General features: G+C 38.3%; 1 protein-coding gene across 11 annotated transcripts in view; it reads left to right on the forward strand.

Moving 5' to 3' along the window:
• Nucleotides 1-14,393, forward strand: part of LMO7 (LIM domain 7) — a 239,648-nt gene that overhangs the window by 177,145 nt on the left and 48,110 nt on the right. For 9 of the 11 annotated variants that reach the window (XM_056555527.1, XM_056555526.1, XM_056555531.1 and 6 more), the window contains exons 9-13: nucleotides 384-636; nucleotides 7,132-7,160; nucleotides 9,697-9,815; nucleotides 10,779-10,921; nucleotides 11,803-12,460. In XM_056555527.1, the coding sequence (XP_056411502.1) occupies nucleotides 384-636; nucleotides 7,132-7,160; nucleotides 9,697-9,815; nucleotides 10,779-10,921; nucleotides 11,803-12,460 (1,202 nt within the window). The remainder of the gene's footprint in view (nucleotides 1-383; nucleotides 637-7,131; nucleotides 7,161-9,696; nucleotides 9,816-10,778; nucleotides 10,922-11,802; nucleotides 12,461-14,393) is intronic. The other 2 variants (XM_056555524.1, XM_056555532.1) reach the window with 1 other exon arrangement.

Raw genomic sequence — 14,393 nt, forward strand, 5'->3', positions numbered from 1 at the left:
AAGCTGCCCAGTCCTCTCCATTCACAGTATGTGTAAGTTATACCAGAGTTTTGCTGGTAATAATGCGGTAAACAGCTGTAATCAATTTGATCTCCCTTGGCTGCTTACCCTTAGTGTTACTCTAATCTAAACCCCATAGCAAGATACCTGTTTAAATCTCTCTGCAACTTCATAGCCCGAGACTACAGCGATCAGAATCTAGAATTACCTGAAGTCCCATGCATGTCAATGGGACTTCCAACAAATCTGTATCCTGATCACTGTAGTCTCTTGCTACGAAATAATTTCTGGGCAATTTAAACATATATCCTGCCACCATTCTGTACTGTGGAAAAAGCTATAGAAATATAAACTCTATCTTAGTCTTTGCTGGTATTTTTTAGGTGGAGAAAGTGAGACCGAGTCGGAACATACGTACAAGATGCAGGATTCAAACAAGAATGACATGTCCTACCGAAGGATTTCTGTGGTGGAACCAAAGGCAACCCCCAACTTCAATCAGTTCCTCCCAGCGAAAACAAAACAAGTAAATTATATGCCTGCTCCTTTAAGGAAGAAGCGTGTGGATAGAAATGAGGACAACAGGAGGAGCTGGGCTAGCCCTGTCTTCACAGAATCTGATGGAACATTTACCAGGTAGGAATTGACTTGTAGTTGATAAAACCAGAAGATAATTTATTTTTATTTTTTATTTTTTTTTAGCAATTCATTGGTATTACATTAAAAACTTTAATAACATTACTACTTCCCTACAGCGAGTCCCTGTAACATATAGGCAGTTCTGCAGTACATGAGGTTTCATCTGAAGGGTTGTTAAGTAACAGTACTTAGTGATGGGCATGGCATATTGGTGTTTATAGAACTGCAATAGTTTGAGGCCTGGTGCACTTTTTAGACCTTTTGGTAGGTCACTTTATTTTATGAAGGCTGCATGTTTAACTTATTAGTGTCATTAAAATTTATGCCTAGTATGCTTACGTTTTTCCATAATGGCCAGCAATATGCTTTCATCCAGCCAAGGTCGACCAAAGACATTGTGATGCCTTGTTCCAAGAATTAAATGTTATTCACAACCCCCCCCCCCCCCCCCCCCCGAAAACGTATACAACAGTACAACAGCAACTTGTTGAGAGGGCTCCCAAAAAATATACTGAATTAAGTTTATATATTTTTAATGTAATAAAAAGGTTGTTTTAAACCCACTAACAAGGTTGAATACTGAAGAAAGGAGAAATCTATTCAGGTCAGATGCCCCACGACATTATTAATATTACAACTATTAATAGTAGGCTTGCCGAATATTAATAGCTGCCTCCCCATGAGAAAAGTGTTGACATCTGATGTCATTGCGCATGATCAAATCAAAAAACAGAGGAAAGGTACTCAGCATCCTGCTTTCATATTTCATCTGTAGCAGGTGGTGAAGCAAGCTTCAAGTGTTTTTGGAGTTTACAGCCAGGGACCATGGTAATAAAAATAGAAGTTGATGTCGTCGTCGTCCCCTAACCCCCCCCCCCCCCCCCCAAAAAAAAAAAAAATCCTGGACGGTAAATTGCAACAATCAAGGATGTAACTAGTCATGTGGTTTCAAGGACAAATTCTGGTCAGCACTTTCAAACAAAAATGATATATATGTGCACAGGTGCATACGGCTCGTTTTGTGCGTTACCAATAAGGTACAAATACCGCCACACCATGACCACCACTACCATTATGACTGAATAATGAATAATACAGCTATATTGTTACTGAATAAAGTCTACTATACAAAGACCAGTATTCCCAAATACAGTGACCATATAGAGGTACATACCAGCTGTACACTAGGGATCTGCAGAACAAATACAGTAAGTGATTACAGTTACTTCCAATGTCTCACAGGAGGAGTCTTCTCTGATTGGAGGCGTTCACTTTAACTTTTCTTCTCCATCTGGCCTAGACAATCATGACTTCTCCAGCCAAAACGTGTTTCTGCAGAATCTGACAAACATTTTAGGCTCCTCACTCCAGTACGTCCTGTCGAGAAGTCCCATTTATATACAAACTTTCTATGTGTGTTACCCCACACGGTAATTGTGACACCGTATAGTAGTTAGGTCCCCTCTGTGCCCAAATACAGTAGTTTGGCCTCCTATGTGCCCCCATATATTTGTAGGCCTCCATACTGTCCCGATATAGTAGACCCCCATACTCTGCTCTTATTGTATTAGGCCCAGTGTATTGCCCCCATGTATTAGTTAGGCCCTCTATGCTGCTCCATGAAAAAGTCACTCTCCTCTCCATCAGTACCTCTTTGCTCCCTACAGTTGGTGCTCTCAGTGCAGACAGCATCATACAAAGATGCTACCCTAAATTTTGTGTTCGTCTTGAAGACGCGCGCAAACCGTTTAAATCTTCACTCCCTTGGTGATTTAGGACATGTGAGCCGGATTCCAGGGCAGACCCCCCTTCTTCTGTAGTGGCACATAAAAAAATAAAATGAAAATCTTGGGCAGCAAAGTGCCACCCCGTTAAAGTGCTGCCTTGGTCCAATGGACCCAGTAGGACCCATCCTGCATCCAGCTTTGGGAAACTAATTTTAAAAATTCCTTCTCTGGTCTGCTGAGAATTTTTGCATATTTTACTGCAATATTTTTCATTTAAACAAAGCCTCCACAGATTTAGGCCTGTTCATGTCTCCAATTTGAGCGGTGTGCTTTAATCTCCTAAACATTCTTTCAAGCAGCTCAGATTCTGAGGATGACGGGAAGTTACCAGACTTGGTGCTTGATGATTTAGCAGAAAGAAAATTTCACCTGAACAGTAAGCAATCTGTTTCTGTGACCCCTGCTCTTTCTGTGCAACCTCAAGTGGACTCTTGGAAACAATTAAAAACCTTCCCAGAGGTTATTCCGGTTACTTCTCAAGAAGGAGAGAGCAGGTCAGAGGCATGAGGCTGATGTGCTGTGCTGCAGGCTTTTTAATGTGTACATAGCTGATTTTATCATTCCCTATTTGAAAATTAACACTGCTGATCGAAATGTGTGCAGTGGTTTGTTTTTTGATAAGACAAACTAAAAAATGCTATGTGACTGGTTTTACTAAGGGCATGCTGACAATTCTGCAGTTTTGATATGGCTAATTTATTGGCCCTTTTGTATATTAGCCAAAACCAAGGACTTGAAGCAAATAAAATATATCAAGAGGCACTAAAAGACCAAGTAGATTATGCCAGATTTTCTTCAGACGAAGATGAAGAGTCTTCTAGAGTCATTCCAAATATTATCAAGGATGATTTCTTTGCTAGAAAAGTCAACTCACCTTCACCAGTGCTGAAACATGCCTCTGCACAAAAGGATCGTTTACAGAATGCTATGCGGACCAGGACTCGTTCTAAACCTTGGTACAATGAATTTCAGGGATTCAGGTTTGTATGCACTAATGACAAGATGGGCACCACAGACACATGCGGGTGCAGCCAGTGGTTAAACTACTATACCACAAAAAGAAAGAAAGTAACCACTATAGATGACGCACACCACTAAATCATACAAATAATGAAATCTTTATTGATAATACACAAAGCAGCAACACCAAAATATAAAACCACTTAAAAACATATAAATGAATCCGGTGGAGGGCTATAGCCCTACAAAACACCTAAGGCCCCCTGCAGGACCAACAATGGTCCCTGGCAGGTATCCCAACAAACAAGGGAATGCAGATCCTGCTACTGTATGGGCAAATACAAAATTACAGTGTGTCAAGAGTCAACTATAAATAATCAATTGCCCAATACCGTGCAAAGAAAGAAAATCACTGATCACACATATAATTACATGATCCAGGGATACCTCACCAGGACAGGGGACCACAAAATAATTTTGGATTTACCATACATTTTAGGCTAAAATAAGTGATTTCATTGGATGTCACTGGTCATGCAAAAAAGAAGCCCTCATATGGGTCTTTGAATGGAAATATAAAAAAGTTATGGATTTTAGAAGGCGAGGAGGAAAAACGAAAAAGCAAAAATAAAATTGGCTGTGTCCTTAAGGCCAAAATGGGCTGTTTCTTTAAGGGGTTAAAGTTGTAGTTGTAAAACTGTGTGTGTTGGTAAACATAGGCTGATCCCTTATTACTGGAAACAATAAAATCATAGATTAAAATGAATACATTGACTCTTTCTGATGAGGATTCTGCATGAATAAACATGAATATAATATATAATAGTATAAAGCAGATTTCTTTTCATGTAGACACTAAAAATTGGGAGGGCTGATTATCTATTTTCATGTTTCCACAATGGCTGTACAGTAAGCAAGCTGGAGGGGACTGTCCGTGGACATCTGATCTTGCCTTTGTACTTAAAGTGAAGAATGATCTAAATCTGGGAAAGGAAAGTACTACAGATTTGGGCACAAGTGTGAGCAACAAAGATGAGAGGGAAAAAACAGTGAACACATCGGAAAAGCCAAGGTTATTGGCATGGTTGTGTGATTCCCTGCTGTGTTGTGTTTAGTGCTTTCTGCTAGAATACAGAAGAATACTTTTCTCTTTAAATACCTTTGCATGCAATGGATGTTTTAATTTTATTAAATTTTTTTAATTTTTATTTTAAGGAATCTGAAATTAAAATCACCTGCACTAAACTATTGGTATGGCCTTGTAGTGTGGGTGACGCTGATGACAATAGTATTTACGGTTTGCTGATTTGTGTCTCCATTCCTTTGTTATTCCTTCCTCTTATACGGATTATACAATTGAAGTAGCTTGGTGCATGTGGTGCATTTTTTTCTAAAGATTCTGGCTGGATGTGACTGTGCTCTTGGGATAAAGGAGGAATGGAGGCACAAATCAGCACAAGGTAGGTAACATTGTCATCAGCATCACCTGCATTATAAGTTTATACCAATAGGTTAGTGCAGATGATGCTGATGAGATTCCTTTTAATTATATTTTAAGGTAGTTTTGAAGTGAAGAAAAGTCAAAGCTCTCTAAACGTCTACGTTCCTAAACTATTCTGTTTTTACTTTTCGGGTATTTCAGTCAATTTTTAATACTCCAGGCCCTCCAGAAAATAACTTCTGAATTGCTTTCTTCTGAAAACAAAGTAAAAATCGACCCTACATCCGGTCCTAGACTTATGCATTCTCTTGAGACTTCAAGTGAACAAAACAGTTTATCTCTGGATCATGGCATATGTACATTGCCAGATCTTCAAAATGATGACTTGTTTACACGGAAGACTGGCTCTTTTCACCTCAACCAAGTGGTCAACCTTGGTACACCATTGGCTCTGGTACTGGAAATCGAAAAAGATATTGTCCTGCAGTCTAAGGAAGATACAGACCAGCTCCCAGATTTGGTGAAGGATGATATGATTGTTCGAAGAGCTCTTTCTGAACCAAAGGATGTCCATGTGTCTGGGGCACCAGACAATTATAATGCAGTTCCCTTCCCTGATCCTTGGTCTCTTCCAGAAGATAGAAGGTCAAAATTTCTTTGTTTAGTGAAAAAGCCACCAGAGACTAACAAATTAAATCAAGCAAAACAAGGACGAGTACTCAATTCTTCAGACAAATTAAAGAAAGATGACATGCTGACAAGAAAAGTAAATTTATCTCAATGTTTACATGATGGAAAGCCACAACATTTCATATCTGGCCCATGCAGTGAAGAAGATTTTCGAAAGTGGGAGTCTATAAGGGAGGCCAGCAAAATAAGGCACAAAAAGCGGCTTATGGTGGAAAGGTTAGACTGTGTGCTGGTTGCATGCACAATTAGAAGCATGTTGATTGGACTAGCTTAAACCATTGTTCCTTTAACTTGTGACTATCCAGATTTTTGCTGAGCTACAACTGTAACAGCTGCAGAATCTCTGGTTAAAGACCCCTATTTTAAGGGCGTCCTTACATTCTGCACTACTGGCCACAGCTAATGTGTGCGGTAACGATGATTGCAGGCAGGAGCTGAAATTGCTGCTTTAAGTAGTAGCAAGTGCAGATGCATCCCATAGACAATAGTGAATTGCAAGTGCTAGCCACGACCACTAGCACTTGCTATTCACCGATAATTGCACACTGAATCTGGACTTACCACTATTTAAAGGGGGAAGGTCCGGTCCTACCTGCAATTATCATTAATGCAAGCACTAGCCGTGGCCACTAGTGCTGTGTGTAAGAGTGCTCAGAAATTATTTTGTTTGTTAGGGGTATTTCCAGTATAGCCCTGAAAATAATTTTCTGGGGTTTTTAGTACCCATTATTACAATGGAAGCATTATCTTGCTTTCATATCTTCACTATAGGATCATACATGGAGCATTTGGAATGCAAGCCATGATTAGAAATAACCTGCAAATGTTTATCACTGCTACTTCATCATAGGACATAGTATCATAACACTGGCATAGAGAAATTTGTGGGGGACACAACTGCAATAACCAAAGAGACCGTAACAACTGTATTTTATTCATGAACAAACGGACACTGTCTCTCATAGGGGCAAAAAATGCATTGGGGGGTGGGGGGCTCTAATGCGAACAAAGTCTAAAGCAAGCTAGCTTCAACTAAAAATGTATTGAAGAGATACATTGCCACTCAAATAAAACGTAGCCTTTATTAATCCATTTAAACAAGCTGCCGAGGATGAAAAAACAGCTGCAGCCGTTAAACTGGCAGAAGACTGTTTTGTGGTGAATCATGGGAAAGATTTCTTTATCGCTCGTCAATATATTTATAGGTAGTTATTCGGTCACCCTTTTGCCATCTTTATTTCTATACTAAAGAGCCCTTATTTTGGGTATTTCTGGTTATTGTAGTCCACCCATTCTATTTATTACTTTGGTTGGCAGCCTTTGAAGGAAGGTTTTCACAAACAAGTCATCTTTTCTAGTTGACAGACACTATCTAAATTTTTATGGTGTTTGTTGGAGTAAATTGTATTAACCTTTTTGAGCAAAATTATAATTTTTTTCATTTTTAAAGGTGGATATTAGGACTTGTTTTGCTGTGTCCTCATTGTAGTTCTAAAACTACTTTCATGACATAAACATTATGTATTGTGTAAATTAGTTTTCTACCTACAAAGTGTTCTGATTTGTGTTGGTAACACGGACAATATGCAAATCGCTTTCTTTCTGGTTTCTCAGACTGCGGGAAAAACTATGTATGGAAACTGGATAAGTTCATGACAGGCCTTTTGCTATCTGCTTAGTTGCCATTTTTGTGTAGATCTTTGGTAATTTACTAATTCTCAGATATGCAGCAAGCAGTTAAAACTTATCAGGGCAATGCTTGTGACACGCATGATGCTGCTTTTGAGTGCAGTGCATGACAATATTAATGGAATGCCTTCTCAGAAGAGGTTTTCCTTGCTTAGCTTACTTGGCTGTTTGTTTTGGCTGTAACAATGAAATGTTGCTGTGAGGGCTAAAATAAATAGGAAGTGGAAGACTAAGTACTCTGTGTTCAGTTTGTGTCTGTGTTACAGGTTGAAGAAGTTCAACTTAAGCTAAGTAGTAATAATGAATAATGCACGTAGAGTACATCTGTAAGAACCATTATCCTTTTGTAACCTATGACGACAAAAGAAAAAAAAAATAGGACATGGATAGCTTATGGAACAGGGCTCTTGGCCCACTATAAAAATTCTTGTATAGCTATGTTGGCTCCTTATCATTTTTACCGAACTAGAAAATTGTATAACGTATATACGGCTGATATATGTTCTTATAGGACAGCTGTGGATTTATGGTAAATACACAATGCTGCTCTGATCTGTGTACTAAATGACAACTGTATGTGCACTCTATATAAACAGTCCATATAATAAAGTATAGTTTATAGCATTTTTCTAATAATTCTTCGAATGTCTAGCAAATGATTTGCCCTCTTCAAAAGTGTTGGCTATAAATAAAATAACATTGCTGTGGCACTTTAGGCAGAAAGAGAAGATAGTGAATGAATGGTTTTCTTAGTTTCATCCAAGCACAATCATTTATATTGATCTGAAGCAGCTAAAATAACACAACACCCTGTAGATTGGCATTGGTCCTGGCAGCAGTTGATTGTTGTGAAGTCTTTTTTTTTTTTTTTTTTCCAGAGCATTGTCATCAAATGGGCATTTTTTTATATACCACCCCCTCTTGCCTTATGTAGATGCTCAGATATATTATAGTAAAATAATTTATACTTAAAGGGGTACTCCGGTGGAAAACTTTTTTTTTTTTAATCAACTGGTGCCAGAAAGTTAAACAGATTTGTAAATTACTTCTATTAAAACATCTTACTCCTTCCAGTACTTATTAGCTTTTGAATACTACAGAGGAAATTATTTACTTTTTGGAACACAGAGCTCTCTGCTGACATCATGACCACAGTGCTCTCTGCTGACACATCTGTCCTTTTTAAAAACTGTCCAGAGAAGGAGAAAATCCCCATAGCAAACATATGCTGCTCTGGACCGTTCCTAAAAGAGAGCACTGTGGTCATGTCAGCAGAGAGCACTGTGTTGCAAAAAGAAAATAATTTACTCTGTAGTATTCAGCTAATAAGTACCGTAAGAATTAATATTTTTTAATAGAAGTAATTTACAAATCTGTTTAACTTTCTGGTACCAATTAATTTAGAAAAAAAAAAGTTTTCCACTGGAGTACCCCTTTAATAAGATGACTTAATTTCTGTTCTTAGTGACAAATGTTTACAAAAACCCTAGCTTTTTCCTATTGACTCAAATCAGAAACCCACCTAAGGACATGATTCCAGTAAACACAAGCGTTGGTTTAGCAATAAAGTGAAGAGCCCTTAAGGTTTTATCTTGTGCTCAGCTCCCCTCACTTATACCCAACTTAAGACATGGAGTGACTGCACAAATGTCGACTTAAGATTTTTTTAATTCTTTTGTAATGACAGATAAGTACCCAACCCTCCAAAATTTTCAGCACAACCATACCCTCACCCCCACCGAATTGATATTATAGGGCTATGTATGAAACCATGTGTTCTGTAATCTACTTTACATCCTGTGCGCCAATCAGATATTTTAGGGTCAATACAGGTTAGTAGCAGTTTGGCCCATCCTTTCTGAAGGATGCTTTCATTCCAGTCTGACCTGGTCAATAAATTTACATATTCCAATGTTTAACTTGCAAAGTACCTTGTAATGTTGTTTTACAGTGATAGCTATGTAGGGAGTGAGTGGGATCAGTAAGAACACACTATCCTATATTGGATACATCTTTCATTCAAATCTATAGTCACAAACTGGTGTCCTGAAAAGTCCAGTAAGTGTGTATGTGTGTTTATTATATAATATATATATTAAATTTTATTTAGAACATTCCAGATGTACTCATTTGTAGGTAACAAGATTGCTGAACACAAAGAGGTTCTTTAAAGCATGTATTTTGTTTTTAACTCCATTATGCTAAATCCAAAGACCACATTTGTGATACAAGATTATATGTTAAAGTAGCTTAAAAAAAAGGCTACTTACTATACCTGCTTTCTTTTGATGGTTTCTTTAAGAAACCTATTAAAACATGTCTAAGTTTGCTTTTCTGTTGCTTTGAAATGCATGTTTAACCTTTTGTAAGACCTTGTTGTATTTGAATGTCATTAAGGGTTGTGCAAAGCAGGTGTTTTTTTTTTTTTTTTTTTTTTGTTCTTCTCTGAAACTTTTATGTGTGTAAGTGTATGCATATTTGATTTCCGCAGAAGTAAATCTCTGGAAAATTGCAATGCAGAGGAACTACAGAATATGCGGCAAATTCGTCTGGAAGAATTGCAGAAGATCAAAGGCCAGCTGCAGGAACAAGATCAAAAGTGGCAAGATGTATGTATAGCCATTGCTATTGGTTAAGTATACTAAAGAAAATCTGTGCTTGATAGGTTACTAATTTACATATAGCAAGCAAACAGGTAGAATGTCCAGCTCACTCCCTAGCCCGCAGTGCCTGGACTGGCGTGGGCAGCGCCTTCAATGAAGAGATGCAAAACAGAAGAATGTCCAGCACAGGTAGATGGATACGGATACTTTATTGCAAAACTTCAGCACATAGGTGACAGAGGAACAAGTGACACGTTTCGGCCCTAGCATAGGGCCTTAGTCATACATGTATGACTAAGGCCCGACGCTAGGGCCGAAACATGTCACTTGTTCCTCTGTCACCTATGTGCTGAAGTTTTGCAATAAAGTATCCATATCCATCTACCTTCGCTGGACATTCTTCTGTTTTGCATTAATTCACATATAGTCATAGGGCTCTTTAGAGTGGGGCATGTCTCCTTTATAATGATGTGCATTCCCTAGGCTCTGCTGACAAGATCCTACAGATAGTACTAGCTGAACATGAATAGTGAACATCAACTTTCCCTTTTCTCACAGAAAGTTGTTTGTGTGACCTTTTGGCTAATCCTTGTATGTTTTTGTGTATTAATCAATGGTTAGAATTTTTTAGAGCTTACAATCTTATTTGAGTTGTGCATAGCTAACAAAATAGTTTCACTTGTTTTATATTCTATTTTAACTAAGTATTACTAGAAAGATAGTTATAGCTAATGTCCATCTGGTTATTACCTTCAGTATTTACTCTTTGTTTGTTTGTCCCATGCTATCCCAAGAAAGGGCTATTTAAGTATTGTATCAGACACAATGGAATAGGCATAGCAGCTTTATATTTAACATAGGATGAGGCACTTTTATAGCAGATACTTTGTATAGCTTGAACAAAAATAGTATAAAAGTTATCCCCTTCTCTTGCTTTTCTTAGTCTATCTCTTATTTATTTTTAATAAGGATTTAGCAAAGTGGAAAAATCGACGAAAAAGCTATACATCAGATCTACAAAAGAAAAAGGAAGAACGAGAAGAACTTGAAAAAACTGCAAGTGAAGGACCTGAAAGAACATATAAGACATTCAGAGAAATGCGTCAGGAAAGGTGGGACTGTTACTTTTTCTTCAAGGGTAATTAAATGTTTGTTTTTTGTCTTTCCAAGAAATATAAAAGAATGGTTTTCTTTAACTCATTCCCACCGCAATGAGTTTTGGAAGCAGAATTTTTTTCTTTACTCTCCTTCTTAGAGGCATAACTTTTTAGGGCCACCTGCTTTCTGAGCACCTATACCTAGGGGTAAAACATTAGAGATCAGTGTTCTCTCCAGAGTGATCCTAGTTGCTCACTGCATGTGTCAGCCATAGTATACAGACTGCACCCACCATCTGTGGTGCAGGATTAGCTCCAGAGCCCACTCCATTCTCTTTTCTTGCCATTATGACATGTTTCCATTGTTGAGAAGGAGGTAAAAAGCCATACTTTTGCGTATAATACATTTTAAATAAGTCTAGAATAAAGTGACTGCCCCCTCCATTTATTTTTCTTCATTTACATCATTTTTTTATGATATTGTTCCAGGGCAATGTACATTCCCAAACAGATAAGCATATTTAAGTGTGCTTTGTCCAAGGCTGTTTTATATAAATAGCTTTGGCCAAGGCTATAAGCTTCTGGCACAAAATCAGGTCTATTTTCAAAATGGCAAAATTCAAGTGTGGCCTTTGATAAGATTTTTCAAGGGTGACTAAAAGGTCACATCTTTCATTTCTAAGGTGGAGGAACACAATGCATGTTAAAGAAAGGCACAGAAAACCAAAATGTGTAGCTGCGGAAAGGCTCTAAAATGGCAATTCCATTTCCCCTAATTCTGCTTCTCAGCTTTCTAAGGAGATGGATTTGCACATTTGATTTTTATCAACTCAAAAGTTATTTAATGGAAGTAATAACAAGAAATAAGATTTTTCTTTTTTTTATTTGCTTTTAAGGGAGGATAGAGAAAATGAGAACCTCAACAATGGCCATCAAAGGTCAGACCTAAGAAGAATGCATTCATCAAATGATGATGTCTTTGGGGAGTCAAATATTCCATCCAAGCCAGTTCTAGAAAAGAGTTACACTGTGGATGTCCCATATACAAGAACAGAGATTTCTTCGTATACTCCAAAAAATTCTTCCTACAAGAAAAAGGACGATGGTGACTTGATAAATTTTGATGAGGAAGAATCCGTTCCAAGTGGTAAAACAGAATCTGTTCCCCAGCCAAATATTCTAAAAGTTGATACTACTTTCACAGTGCAACAGTCTCAAAAGGCTGAAAGCTCAGAGACCGAACCAGTAACGAAAGTGTCGATTGGAAAACATCCCTCTCTTGATTTAGATAAACCATATCAAAGTAAGAGCACTACTAGCTATTCTGTAAAGAGTTACAGCATGCAAGGGAATTCTTTGCCCACTGACTCCATCAGTACACAGAACCTACCATTCTCCTCCAGTTCACTGAATATAGAAAGCAAACCTGGTCTGATTTCTTCATTACCACGAGGATTCCAAAAAACCGATACTTCTCGGCTGTCATCAGTGATTACTCCCAGACCATTTGGTACCCAGTCAAAGGGAATCTCCTCATTTACCAGATCATACACAGTAAGAACTATTTTATATGCATGCTTTGTCTATATAAATTAAAGTGTACCTGTCATTTGCAATACATTTTTGTAGAATGTAGAGTACACAATTATAGGTATAGTTGTAATATGCAGTCATGGCCCTAAATGTTGGCACCCCTAAAATTTTTCAAGAAAACAAAGTATTTCTCACAGAAAGGATTTCAGTAACACATGTTTACTATGCACATGTTTATTCCCTTTGTGTGTATTGGAACTAAACCAAAAAAGTGAGGGGGAAAAAAAAGCAATTTTGCAATCTGCTCCAGGTCTCTTATTGGAAGGGCGCCTTTTCACAACAGCAATTTTAGGATCTCTCCACAGGTGTTCAATGGAATTTAGATCTGGACTCATTGCTGTCTTCTTCACAACTCTCCAGCGCTTTGTTGCCATCCATTTCTGGATGTTTTTTTATGTATGTTTGGGGTCATTGTCCTGCTGGAAGACCCAAAATCTTGGACGCAAACCCAGCTTTCTGACACTGGGCTGTATAATGCGACCCAAAATCCGTTGATAATCTTCAGATTTCATGATGCCTTGCTCACATTCAAGGCACCCAGTGCCAGAGGCAGCAAAACAACCCAAAAACATCACTGAACCTCCACCATATTTCACTGTAGGTACTGTGTTGTTTTCTTTGGAGGCCTCATTCCATTTTCAGTAGAATGATGTGCTTTACCAAAAAGCTCTATCTTGGTCTCATCTGTCCACAAGATGTTTTTCCAGAAGGGTTTTGGCTTACTCAAGTTAATTTTTGGCAAAATGTAGTCTTGCTTTTTTTCTGTCTCTGTGTCAGCAGTGTGGTCCTCCTGGGTCTCCTTCTATAGCATTTTGTTTCATTTAAATGTCGACGGATAGTTCGCGCTGACACTGATGCTCCCTGAGCCTGCAGGACAGCTTGAATATCTTTGGAACTTGTTTGGGGCTGCTTATCCACCATCTGCACTATCATGTGTTGACACGTTTTATCTTTTTTTCTCTTCTGTCCACGCCCAGGGAGATTAGCTACAGTGCCATGGGTTGCAAACTTCTTGATGTTGGGCACTGTGGACAAAGGCAAATCTAGATCTTAGATGCTTATTGTGGCACACACAGACACACCATGCAAAGACTAAGTAGACTTCTCTCCTTTTTATCTGCTTTCAGGTGTGACTTGTATATTGCCCATATCTGTTACTTACCTTAGGTGAATTGAACCCCTTAAGGACCCAGCCATTTTACACCTTAGGACTTGGCCATATTTTGAACATCTGACCACTGTCACTTTAAACATTAATAGCTCTGGGATGCTTTTAGTTATCATTCTGATTCTGAGAATGTTTTTTCGTGACATATTCTACTTTATTTTGGTGGTAAATTTTCGGCATTACTTGCATTCTTTTATGTGAAAAATCCCAAAATTTTATGAAAATGTTGAAAACTTAGTATTTTTCTAACTTTGAAGCTCTCTATTTTTATTCACAAATACAATATGTCCACTTTATGGCATCATAAAATGGACATATTTTTGCTTTTTGAAAAAATTACTTCAAAGTAGAGCAGCAATTTTCAGAAATGTCATGAAAATTGCTAAATCTGAAGGGGCAGATGTTACAGAACTACAACTCCCAGCATGCCTGGGAAGTCTAGGCATGCTGAGAGTTGTAGTTTGGCAACATCTGGAGGGCTACCGTTTGGGCACCACTGTAACAGTGGTCTCCAAACTGTGACCCTCCAGGTGTTGCAAAACTACAACTCCCAGCATGCCCAGACTGGGAAGGCTGTCTGGGCATGCTGGGAGTTGCAGTTTGGCCTTCCTAGTGGTTGCCACAGTAAAGATCACTTAACTTTCACTTTCAATTCCCCCCACCCCCACCGTCGCTTCCCTACCTGAGCAAGGATCCAGCAGTCTCCAGCGACGATCAGCTGTTCCC

Source organism: Hyla sarda, chromosome 2 (assembly GCF_029499605.1).
Source record: "Hyla sarda isolate aHylSar1 chromosome 2, aHylSar1.hap1, whole genome shotgun sequence".
NCBI classification, from domain to species: Eukaryota; Metazoa; Chordata; class Amphibia; order Anura; family Hylidae; genus Hyla; species Hyla sarda.